The 12,764-nt window shown below is 33.3% G+C and overlaps 1 protein-coding gene across 5 annotated transcripts; it reads left to right on the top strand.

Annotated features, from left to right (window-relative positions):
- The first annotated feature begins 862 nt into the window (after positions 1–862).
- slx1 (Nuclease slx1) lies at positions 863–12,529 on the top strand. Of its 5 annotated transcripts, none has more exons than XM_070125401.1 (7): positions 863–1,208; positions 5,957–6,554; positions 10,460–10,639; positions 10,795–10,846; positions 11,169–11,354; positions 11,697–11,848; positions 11,994–12,529. In XM_070125401.1, coding segments are annotated over exons 2-7 (798 nt in total). In that variant the 5' UTR covers positions 863–1,208; positions 5,957–6,552; the 3' UTR covers positions 12,220–12,529. The 5 variants fall into 5 exon arrangements, with proteins under 5 accessions (XP_069981502.1, XP_069981501.1, XP_069981500.1 ...); XM_070125400.1 differs by having other exon boundaries at positions 5,957–6,564; XM_070125399.1 differs by having other exon boundaries at positions 865–1,208; positions 6,228–6,554.
- Positions 12,530–12,764: the final 235 nt, after the last annotated feature.

The raw sequence follows: 12,764 nt of genomic DNA, 5'->3' as shown, positions 1-12,764 counted from the left end.
ATATGTTTGAATATGTGTGTGTGTGTATACTGTATATATAGGTATGTATGTATATATACATTTCTGTATGTATATATATAATATATATGCATATATGCACACATATATACACGCGCGCGCGCGCGTAAATACTTTCAAACTAGTACTTAGTGCAATAATATCCTCATTAACATCATCAAATATACTAATATTGCACCATACAGTGCACCATCAACTTTGAACTTCCCATTTTCTTCCACTTTTAAAACGAGCAGAGGTGCTCCGCGCGCTCATCAACCAGGTGCAGTTGCTTATATATATATGACTTCGCTCCCATAAATAGGGGCGGAGTCATGGGAATCTGTAGTACTACACCTCTTGGCACCGGAAAAAGACCTTATGAGACTTTGTCTTTTACAATTTAAAGTAATATCTTAATCTTTTTTGGCTTAATTTCGTATTCTGCTTTAGTATTGGCTTGGTGTTATTACTTTGTTCTAATTCTAACCTACTCCTAAATTTGATTATACTGTATAGTTTTGATGGTAGTGTGTTCTTGAGTGACACATTAGAGCAGCCCTGCAATTTTATTATTTGGTTTTATGTTGCATGACAGCCTGTAATTCAAAATGAACTTTAAACCAATTCTTTTAAATGGCACTTTTCCTTTATGCGAACTGCTCCGATTGCAAGATTATTTTTCAAGAATACCCAAATTCACTACTAATATATAATTCTATCTTTTAAGAGTTTACATTTCTTCTTAGTTCTATGGCCTGAAATCCAATACAAAATAGAAAAGAAAGCGAAAACTCGGAAACCGAAAGGGACTCCCTGGATTCACCGAACGCAATTTACAAGAACGACAACAATAACAAACCGTTCGGAACCGTTCCTGGGGCTCGGGTTTGAAGTTTTCAGAAGCAAACAGAAGTCAAAACTCTCAAAAGGAGAACCGGTCGAGACTTTGAAGAGTGAACATCAACGTGTAAGAGTGATCAATCTTTAAAAAGTACCGAACTCAGTGAAGTGAAAGCTTATGAACGGAAACTTTGATCTTGATCCAGGTGAAGAACCTGGAAAAGACAATGAAATGATATACGAACACCAGAAAAACAGCAGAAGACGAGACAGTGATAGCGAAGATTGCCCATACACCAAACAAGCAAGAAACGAAGAAACCGGCAAACAGACCACGGAGAACCATACCTACGGAACAGTATCTCAAGGTACCCCTCAAGAAAATGTTATTCTAATACAAATAACAAACAAATCAAATACCTCAAACTTCAACCATCCAATAAGGTTAACTGAGGCTGAGGCCATAAATAAATCAATTTTTCAAAAATACATAATTGAAAATTCATTAAGAGTAATAGGAGATGGAAAAGCCATTAGATTCGAGGTAGTAGATATATCAAAAATTGGACCTCTCAATGAAATTAAATACCTAGGCAACTGGGAAATAAACTGTAAGCAACCTACATCAAATAAAGATCAAGGATGCTCCTATGGAACAATATCCCCAGTAGAAACAGATATAGAAATAGAAGAAATCAAAGAAAAAACCAAGATACTATGGAGGCCAGATACATACATAAAAGATATAACAAGGATTCATAAACCAAGTAAAATATCAGGAGAAAATAAATGGATTCCTACTAAATCCCTGAAAATAACATTCAGAGGTCCATTACCTAACAAATTAACAATAGGTCATATAAGTTATAAGGTATATCAATACACATTCCCAATATCCAAATGTTTTAAGTGTCTAATGTATGGCCATGGGTTGATATCATGCAAAAACAAAATAAGATGTAGTAAATGCAGCCAACAAGATCACAAATATAAAGATTGCAAAAATCCACCTCATTGCTTTTTCTGTAAAGGTAACCACACAGCATACGATAAAACTTGCCCAATTCATCAAAAAGCCCAAGAAATAAACAAATAAAACACAACACCAAATAACTTAGAAGTAAAAAAACTTTTCCATCACTTAAACCCAACAACACAAAAACAGAATCAACCAATACAAAAAAACATAATAATTACCACAGCAGAAATACACAACTCAGAAACAGATTACAAACAACAAACAGATGATAACACAAACACTATACAACAAACAAACCCAAACATAACACAAACATATGCTCAAATAGTAACACAAACAAATAACATAACACCAGCACAAAAAACACCCACAAAACAAAAAAATAACACAAACAGAGCAGAAAATACTCCAACTCAATCAACAAAATCAAAACAAAAAAACAGTCAAGAAAAAACAAAAGAACAAACACACACAAAGGAACAAAACATAAAAGACAAGAAACTCACAGAATCCCCCATAACATGGTCTCTACCAACACCACTAAACAAAACCCCAACAATAAAAGAAAAGAAGAAGAAAGAAGAAGAAGAAGAACAAAAAAACAAAGAAGAAAAACCTTCATTTGTTGAAATAACAAAAGGAATTTTCAAATTAATAACTAATATAACCGAAAAATTCAAATCAGACAAAACAATAATTGAAATAATAACAGAGATAATAACTGAAGTTGCTCCAATATTAAAACAAATATCAGTTTGGTTTAATGACTAAAACAATACTATGGAACGCTAGATCTGTAATAAACAAAAAAATAGATATAGAATATCTAATTCAAACAGAAAACCCGGAGATATTCGCAATTTGCGAAACTTGGCTTACAAATAATGACAAATTTGATATAAAAGATTATGATATCATAAGAAATGATAGAATAGAACAAAGGGGAGGCGGCTTAGCAATTTGTATAAAAAATGATATACAATACAAGAAGATTAATCTAAATGAATTACAAAATAAAAACATCGAAACATTAGCTATAAAGATTAGCTATAAAAGAGGATGGCTACACTTACTTTTAATATACAACCCATGTAACAAAGTAAATCAAAAAGATATGGAACACTACATAAACCAAATAGAAAAACCAAAACTCATAATAGGAGATTTTAATGCCCATCATCCGCTATGGAATTCAAAAACAAACCAAAATATAACAAATATCACTGGAATAAACTTGTTTAATTTAATAAATTAAAATAACATACTGATGTTAACTCCAAAAGGACAAATTACTAGAATAGATCCGAAAACAGGTAAAGGGTCTACAATAGACCTAGTTCTGGGCACCCCAGAACTGAGTAAATTAGAAGTAGAAGCAAAAATATATGGAGGAAGCGATCACCTTCCAATCATAATAAGAGACATTAATCACAATAGAGAAACAATAGTTAAAGAGGAAAAATGGAAATTCAATGAAGAAGGATGGATAAAATTTAAAGAAGAAATACAAAAAATAGATGTGGACAATATAAAATCACTGAACGAAATAACAGAAATAATAAAAAACATAGGGATGAAACATTTCAGATTAAATAATGATAATAGTAAAAATAAACCAACAAAACCATGGTGGAATAAAAAATGTAAAGAAGTAATAAAACAAAGAAACAAATCATTCAATAAATGGAGAAAAAATCCTAATGAAAAAAACAGAATAGAATACAAAAAACTTCAAATAATAGCAAGAGATACAATAGAAAAGGAAAAAAGAACAAGTTGGTCAAATTTCTGCCACTCATTAGATTTTAGAACCCCAACCAAAAAAATATGGAATTTTATTAAGAAACTTTCAGGCAGTAATAGAATAAATAATTACCCGCTAATAGATAATGATCAGCCAATACAAGAAACAAAAAAGAAATTAAAACTCTTAAAAGAAGAATTCCAAAGTATAATAAACACAAAAACAAAATGCTTAATAACAAAATCAGAATTTAAAAGTTTAATAGAATTGCCAAGTACGAACGGATTAAAAAAGGAGATAACATTAAAAGAATTAATTTCTGTAATAAAAAAGACAAAAAATAATAAAGCTTGTGGCCCAGACAGTATCCCTTATGAATTTTATAAAAATATCCCAAATAACCTACTGGAAAAAATTTTAAACATCTATAATCAATTGTGGATAAAAGGAGAATATCCTATAGAATTCAAGAAATCACTCGTAAATCCGATATTAAAACCGGATAAAGATCCAGCAAATAAAAAATCATATAGATTCATAAGTAGAATCTCATGTATAGGGAAAATGCTGGAAAGCATAATCAACAATAGACTAATATGGTGGCTTGAAAAAAATAACAAACTAAGTCAAGACATAACAGGTTTCAGACCCAATAGCTCAACAATAGATACATTACAAATAATCGATTTTCATATTAAAAAAGCTTATAAAGAGAAAAAATATGCCCTAATAGCATCTCTAGATTTAGAAAAAGCTTTTGACAAAGTAAACCATGATGCAATAATAATAAAAGCAGCTAAACTAGGTATAACGGGTACTCCTCTCAGATGGATATCTAATTTTTTAAATAATAGATCCTACCAAATAATAATAGGAAACCAAAAATCCGAGGAAGGAGGAATAAGTAAAGGACTTCCACAAGGATCTCCATTAAGTCCATTACTATTCAACATAATGATGTCAGATCTAAATCTAACAGTAAAAACCAACAAAATAATATATGCAGATGACATAAATATAATAACAATAAATGAAAATCTAGAAGAAGCAAAAATCAATCTAGAAGTAGGATTAAATAAAATAGTAAAATGGGCTAACGACTGGGAGTTTAAATTAAATTTAACTAAAAGCAAAGTAATGTGCTTTACAAAAAAAAGAATAAGACAAATACCAATAATAAAAATAAGTAATGAAGAACTAAAATTCACAAATAAACATACAATCCTAGGACTCGAATTCGACGCACCAAAACTAAAGTGGAAAAACCATATTAATGACTTGAAAATTAGATGTACAAATAGAATAAACATAATGAAAAAATTATCAACAACAACATGGGGAGCAAACAGAGAGACAATGATAAAATTCTATGATATCTACATAAAACCAAAAATAGAATATGGTATAACAATTTATGGAACAGCAAATGACACAGAGATAAAAAAAATTGAAACAGTTCAAAATGGAGCTTTGAGAATAGCCACTGGATGTTTAAAGACCACTCCAATAAATGCACTCTATGCCCTAACAAATAAAATGTCGATCAAAAATAAACTAAAAGAAAAAGAATTCACCCAAATGTTAAAAATACTAGAAAAAAAAGAAAATACACAAATAAAAAAAATGTTAACAGAAAATATGAAAGAATATAACCCTCAAAAGGATAAAAATAACTTAATCCATAGAATAATAGAAACAAGCAAAGAATTGCAAGTGAAAATAAAGATAAAAACAATGTCAAACATAACCCCTATTCCACCTTGGTTTGATATTACAAAAAATATAGAAACAAAATTCTTAGATGAGCAAACAAAAAATATCCCAGAACAAATAATAAGAGCACAATATATAATGTTAGAAAACACACGATATCGAAATTATAAAAAATTATTCACAGATGGCTCGAAAATAAACAACGATTCCACATCAGCAGCAATATACATACAAGATAACAAATAACAACAATATGGAAACTACCAAACAATACAGAAATAATAGAAGCAGAACTCTTTGCAATAAAACAAGGGCTAAAATACATACAAAATAACAAATTATCAAAATCAGTACTATTTACAGATTCTAAATCTGCACTTCAACTAATATCTAACCCGAAACCTAAGAATTCTAAAAGTATGACTTTTGAAATACAAGAATTGATATATACAATGGTAAATCAAAATCAAATAATAATGTTACAGTGGATACCTTCACATAAAAACATAAAGGGAAATGAAATAGTAGATCAAGCAGCTAAAAAAGCACACAAAATAAGATATCCCATAACCATACATGAAGACACAAAAAAACAGATAAAACAGATGAAAAAAAAAAACCAGAGAAACTGGAAAACTCAGTTAAATACAATTCTTAACACAAAGAATTATCTATTGCAGAACACAGAACCGCAGCCATGGTTAAGATCCAAAAATAGAAAATTAGATGTCTGCATAACTAGAATAATAACTAAGCACACAAGACTAAATAAACACCTACATAGAATGAAAATAACAAATGACCCTTACTGTAGATGGTGTCATAATCAAGAAGAAGATATAGAACACTTAATCCTACACTGTCCAAGATTCCACTCCAGCAGAACAAAATTGAAAGAAGCCTTAAGAAAAATCAAAGTAATCAACCCTAACATAAACTTATTATTCACAGGTGCAGATCTCTCCCCAACAGAAAAGTTTTATACTCTTAGACACACCAAAATCTTTTTAAGAAAAACCAAACTAACAGAGATCATATAAAAGAAAGAATAGAAAAGAAAAAAGATCCAGGGGATATAGACTATGCAAAAGTCTAAAACCCTATAAAAGAAGAAAGAAGAAGAAGAAGTTTTCAGACTTCATGGAAATCTTAAAAGAAGAGGATCCAGGGGATATAGACGACAATTGTCTAAAACCCTATAACAGTAAAGAAGAAGAAGAGTTTATGGAATCAGTTAAAACCCTATAACAAGAAAGAAGAAAAAGAAGAGGAGCTTATGTAAGAAAACGTACTATTATTTCACCTTGTTCAAACCTAATTCATAACAAGGTAACATGGGACTTTTGACACAAATGGGATAATTATATCAATAGTATCAGTTGTGGTATCATGAAATGGCGAATACATTCTTCTTCTTCTTTCTTCTTTTATAGGGTTTTAGACTTTTGAGTAGTCTATATCCCCTGGATCCTTTTTCTTTTCTATTCTTTCTTTTATATGATCTCTTTTAGTTTGTTTTTTCTTAGGAAGATTTTGGTATGTCTAAGAGTGTAGTACTTTTCTGTCGGGGAGAGATCTGCACTTGTGAATAATGTTTATGGTAGGGTTGATTACTTTGATTTTTCTTGAGGCTTCTTTCAATTTCGTTCTGCTGACGTGAAATTGTGGACAGTGTAGCATTAAGTGTTATATATCTTCTTCTTGGTTTTGACACCATCTGCAGAGTGGATCATTTATTATTTTCATTCTATGTAGGTGTTGATTTAGTCTTGTGTGTGTGTTTTTTATTCTGGTTATGTAGACATCTAGTTTTCTGTTATTGGATCTTGACCATGGCTGTGGTTCTGTGTTTTTCAAGAGATAATTCTTTGTGTTAAGAATTGTGTTTAGCTGTGTTTTCCAGTTGCTTTGATTTTTTTTTTTTTTTTTTTTTTAATCTTTTTTTGCATCTTCATGTATGGTTGTGGAGTTTCTTATTTTGTGTGCTTTTTTAGCTGCTTGATCAACTATTTCATTGCCTTTTATGTGTTATGTGAAGGTATTCACTGTAGGATTATTATTTGTTTTTGATTTACCACTGTATATATCACTTCTTGTATTTAAAAAAAAATTATATACTTAAAATTTTTTGGTCTCAAGTTTAATATTAGCTGTAGTGCTGATTTAGAGTCTGTAAATAGTATCGAATTTGGTAATTTGTTGTTTTGTATGTATTTTAACCCTTGTTTTATTGCAAAGAGTTCTGCTTCTATTATTTCTGTTTTGTTTGGTAAGTTCCATATTGTTGTTTTATTGTTATCTTGTATGTATATAGCTGCTGATGTGGAAGTATTGCTGTTTATTTTCGAGCCATCTGTGAATAATTTTTTATAATTTAGATATCATGTGTTTTCTAACATTATATACTGTAATCTTATTATTTGTTCTGGGATATTGTTTGTTTGCTCTTCTAAGAATTTTGTATCTATATTTTTTGTAATATCAAACCAAGGTGGGATAGGGGTTATGTTTGACATTGTTTTTATTTTTATATTCACTTGTAATTCTTTGCTTGTTTTTTAATACATTCTGTTCATTTATAGTGGTTTCATACATAGTGGGAACAGGAGCTTTCCAGTCCGGCCTGCATTCTGGCAGTCATCAACCCATTTTGAAGCCCGTGTGGCAAAGCTCAAGGGAACCCTACAGGTGGATGTTGAGTCCTGTAGCCTGCCACCCCCCACTATATAGGGGAGCGTCAGCAGGGATTGCAGAGGTGATGTCCTGAAGCTAAACCTCAAGTGGGATGTAAAGATGGGGGCCTGGGATGTTTGCTCTGTACATTAGGATGATCAGTTACCACAATTGTTGAGAGAACTGAACTGCTCTCTTGGAGGTGAAAAGACAGGCAGTGACTGTGATTAGTGTAGGGGGCTACCAGATTGTAGAGTATTTTTCTTGCGTGGGGAATATTACATTTTTTGATAATTTTTGCACGGGGAACACGTTCGCCACGCAGACCAAACTCTACAGCCTGGGGTGGCTATACCTATTACTGGTTGGGCTGCAGTGATGGTCACCATCTTCAGGGAGTATCCATAGCCATCTCCAGCAGACTCCAGCACTCAGTAGAGGTTACTCCGGTCGATGAGCGTATAATGGTATTAAGACTGAAGCTAGCTTTTAGCTTCATGTCTCTTATTGCAGTATAGGCCTAGGTTCCTACTGATGTTTGAAAATCGATGTGAAAGAGAAGTTTTACTCCAACCTTGCCTCTGTGATGGACAGTTGTCCTCGGTGAGATATTTGTATTGTTTCTTGGTGACTTCGGTGCATTATTGGCTGTAATTGACCTGGGTATGAGATGTCTGTAGGTCCTCATGGTCTGGGAGCTGATGCCAGCAGCAAGAATAACCTCCTTTTCCAGGACTTTGGTAGGTTCCAGAAATTGAGGACGTCTAGCTCCTGGTATCAGCGCTCTGACCCACACTGTTGGACACGGTAAATTGATGCCAGACTGTAGAGTTTGGTCTGCCTGGGGAACGTATTCCTGGGCAAAAATTATTTGGTCAAATTCTGTCAGTGAAAATGTAGTTCTTGGGTAAATTTCTGTGCACGCTTAGTTCTTTTTAAAATCATCTTCTGCACATAAACTTCTTTTGACCTTTCCGCGCATTTGTTTCATCATCCATCTGCAGATCCATCCACGCAAATGTAGACAGAATGATGTTTTCCACACATGAAAAACATAATATTCCTGGCGCAAGAAAAATACTCTACAGTCTGGCATTGATGCAGGTAATGCAGCCAAGGAGATTGACCACACCCTCATTAGCAGTTGTTGGAGAATCCTCCAGAACTGCAGGGTGTATAGGAGTGCTGAGTTTTGAGGCACTGACCGTAGATTAGATGTGGCTACCCTTCAGGTCTTCGTCAAAACTCCTCAGAGGTCCAATGGCTACCCAAGGGTGCTTCATTTGGACAGGCTAAGGGAGGGGGTGTGCCCGGGGGTTTGCTGAGGCAATTTCTGGTTGTTTCACAGCGCTCAACAATCTGATGGACCCTGTATATCTGTGGGAGACCTTCAAGTGCAAAATGTTTGATGCAGCTCAAGAATTTAGACTGATATTTTGGCAAGGAGAAACTTGTAAGGCTTACCAAGGAATATGTAGTGAAGGTTTAGCAGTCTTTATGGAGGCAGCATCAATTATTGAAGTTGTGCATCCAGATGACGTAACCAGATGACGTAACCATCATGTCATCAAAAAATTTGGCCAATGGATAGCTGAAGGAAATGTCTTCATGGAAAGTTTTGGCAAAGGGCAGGGGTAATGGAAATGTGCCTATATTAAAAATGCATGATTGCATAAAGCTCTTAGAGGAAGATTTTGTTAGTGGTCATTTCGGAAGGGACTCTTGTATCATTTCCACTGGTAAATGAGAATGGAAGGTACCATTTGTGAGCCATGGCAGGAAGTGCCATGGCTACAGGAAGGACATTACTTCTGTGTTCAGAATCCATGCCAGATGGTGCAGGGTGTTACAGAAATCGAACAATACAAAAGTAAAAGAAATGACAAATAACATAATGTTACTTATTGTCATTGCACAGAGGTTTAGACTACTTAGAAAGATGATATGGAATCTGTTTAACGAAAACATCCTAATACCATCTTGATAAAGCATAATGAATAAAAGAGATAATAACATTGTAAAGGGAAGGCAAGAAGTCTTGATACTGCACACAAGTATTTGTGTGGGCTGAGTCACAAGCCACATCCGGGAGTCACCATTCAAGAAAGCCTAAAGCTCGGCTTTTGGTCCTTGTGAGGGTTGCAAAGCATCAAGATCCAATGGGTTAATGCTAATATCACCATTATAGATTGCATTTAGGGACTGAATGCACATTTTCTAAATAGTATGGATCACAAACAATCCAGCATTATTAATATCTTTAATACTGACAGTGCAAACTTTTCTGAATAACTACCTGAATGGCAAACCAAAATTTGCATGTTTTTTATGTTATTCAGAGAAACTTGTTTAAGAAATAAGGCAAGGATAGGCAAGAAGACAGCTTTCTTGTTCACATTGCAGTACACTTATTTTATATACAGCAACTTGCAACAAGCCAGCTTAGCAAATGAAAAAACCTTGCTGCACTCAAAAATATAGGTCTTTTATAACCTAGGACATTGTTTCAGGATGGCTGATGGTGAAGTTGTTGAAGATTTTTATGGAGTTTACTTGTTGTACTGCATAAATCCACAGTACAAAGGACGCACATATATTGGCTTTACAGTTGACCCCAATCGTCGTATCAAGCAGCACAACCGAGGTGTTAGGGCAGGAGGTGCATATAAAACCAGTAACAGAGGGCCATGGTGAGTTCATCTGGAAATACTTTATTTCACTTTTTCATATTTTGAGCTTCAAAATTTACATTCTGTTACTTAGTGAGCTCATTAGAAAAATGTGATATTTTGTATATATAATTTTATTTTATTTTATTTATTCATTTATTGTTTTTGTCTTTCAGGGAAATGGTTCTTATTGTTCATGGATTTCCAAATGACATATCTGCCCTCAGAGTAAGTGAATATTTGTCTTCACATGGAAATTTTATATATAATAATCTATAAATTAAACATGACATGGCAAGTGAAATGTTTTAGATTTTTCACATAATTCTCATTCATTTTAAGCTACCTCTCACTGCTCATATGTTTTAGTTAAAACAGGAAGAACTCAAGGAAAATTGTAATTATTTGTAATAAACTATTGATTTTGGAATACTTTACATTGATGAATGTTGATTTAAAAGTGTATAATTAAGGAACTCATAATATTCATAATTTGCTTTTAGCAGGAGTAGTATATTGCTTTAGATAGTCTATTTTTTTTATTTTCCAGTTTGAATGGGCCTGGCAGCATCCAGAAAGAAGTCGTCGGTTAAGAGGTATGGGCCGTAAAAAAGCAAAAGAAACAAAGTATGAATATTGTCTGCGGATTCTGGCAACTATGTTACAAACCAAACCTTGGTCTCGTCTTCCTCTTACACTTAGATGGCTGAAACAACAGTACTTCAAAGAATTTCCTGTGAGTAGTCTCCTGCTCAAAACCTCATTAATACCTCACCCAGCTCTACCAGCTACTTTTCCATTTTGTATTAACTACAGATGATTCAGAAATGTCTTCGTAATAATATGAACTCGAAGCATAAACCTTGTTCTAAAGATACATCCTTCTTAAATTATACCCCCAGGAAAATACTCATCAATAGTTTATAACTTTGTGTGTGGGGGTATCAATCAGTGACTAAGGAGTACATTTCAATAGAGAAGGGGTTAGTATTTAGATCTACAGGAAGATGGGTAATACTTATTATTAATATTTCTTGTAATAATTTCATTTATTTTGATTTATATTCTTTTCTTCTAGGCAGGGATGGAGGCCCCTAATCACATGCCAATTGCTTATGGTCCAGTAAAACCTGCAAAGGTTAGAAAGAATGAAGAGGAGCAAGAAATTGAAGTTGTGGAGGTGACATGCTTGCTGTGTGATGATGCAGTAACACAAACAGAAAGAATGAGGTATTTATCTAATTGTGTTATATGATATAAGGTTTAAAATGCATAAGTGCAATAAGGAATATATGAAGGAATTTATGAAAAATGCAAATTTGTGTGAAAGTGAAAACCAAAAACCAAACAAAATTATTGGAACTTTTTTCCACAGATGTTTATCTACCTCGTGTCAGTTAAATGCTCATGTCAGATGCCTTGCAAAACATATGCTACAAAGAGAACCACCAGGGACTTTGCTTCCTCTAGAAGGGCCATGTCCAAGCTGTGGGTCTATATTGCTATGGGGTGACCTTGTAAGGCTAAAGCGTGGATGCTATCAGCAGGAAGAGGAGGAAGTGGAAGATCATTGGGTTGAGACTTTAAGTCAGGCCATATAAATGAAATCACTATGCTGTATATTTGAGCAGTGCATTTTAGCAGTTTCCTATGCTGTTTTGATATTAATGGTACTATGTCATGTATGGAGAGTCACCAGGTGTAGAAGTTTTATAGTGCCTGGATGCAGGAATTGGATTTTTTTCAGTGAGCAGTGCTAATAGATTTTATACATGATTTTTAAATTCATAATAATATATTTGTAATTATTTTATGTGAATACAGTGGTGTAATGATTTTCTGACTTTCTTTAAATCTGTTTTTAATCCATATACTTTTATGTGATAAGAAATATTTCAATAGAATAATTCAGTTGGCTTTTACTAACCCTTTCCCTGTATATGTCTTCACCTGACAACCTTCTGAAGGTAAAGTTTTACAGTGGTACTGAAGGCTTCCACTCTCACTGCTCCTTGTCCAAATATGTCAAACTGGAAGGAAATGCTTGCACTCATTCATTTAAATGGTATTTTCTTTTACTTTTTACATGTTATTGAAGAGTGTAAGTAAATTTTGCATTCTTAGATTGATTTCTTTTGCCAGATTA

The sequence above is a fragment of the Penaeus vannamei genome, chromosome 9 (genome assembly GCF_042767895.1).
Source record: "Penaeus vannamei isolate JL-2024 chromosome 9, ASM4276789v1, whole genome shotgun sequence".
Lineage (NCBI taxonomy): Eukaryota > Metazoa > Arthropoda > Malacostraca > Decapoda > Penaeidae > Penaeus > Penaeus vannamei.
Note: the sequence above shows the minus strand (reverse complement) of the source record. Positions and strands in the feature narration are given on the sequence as shown.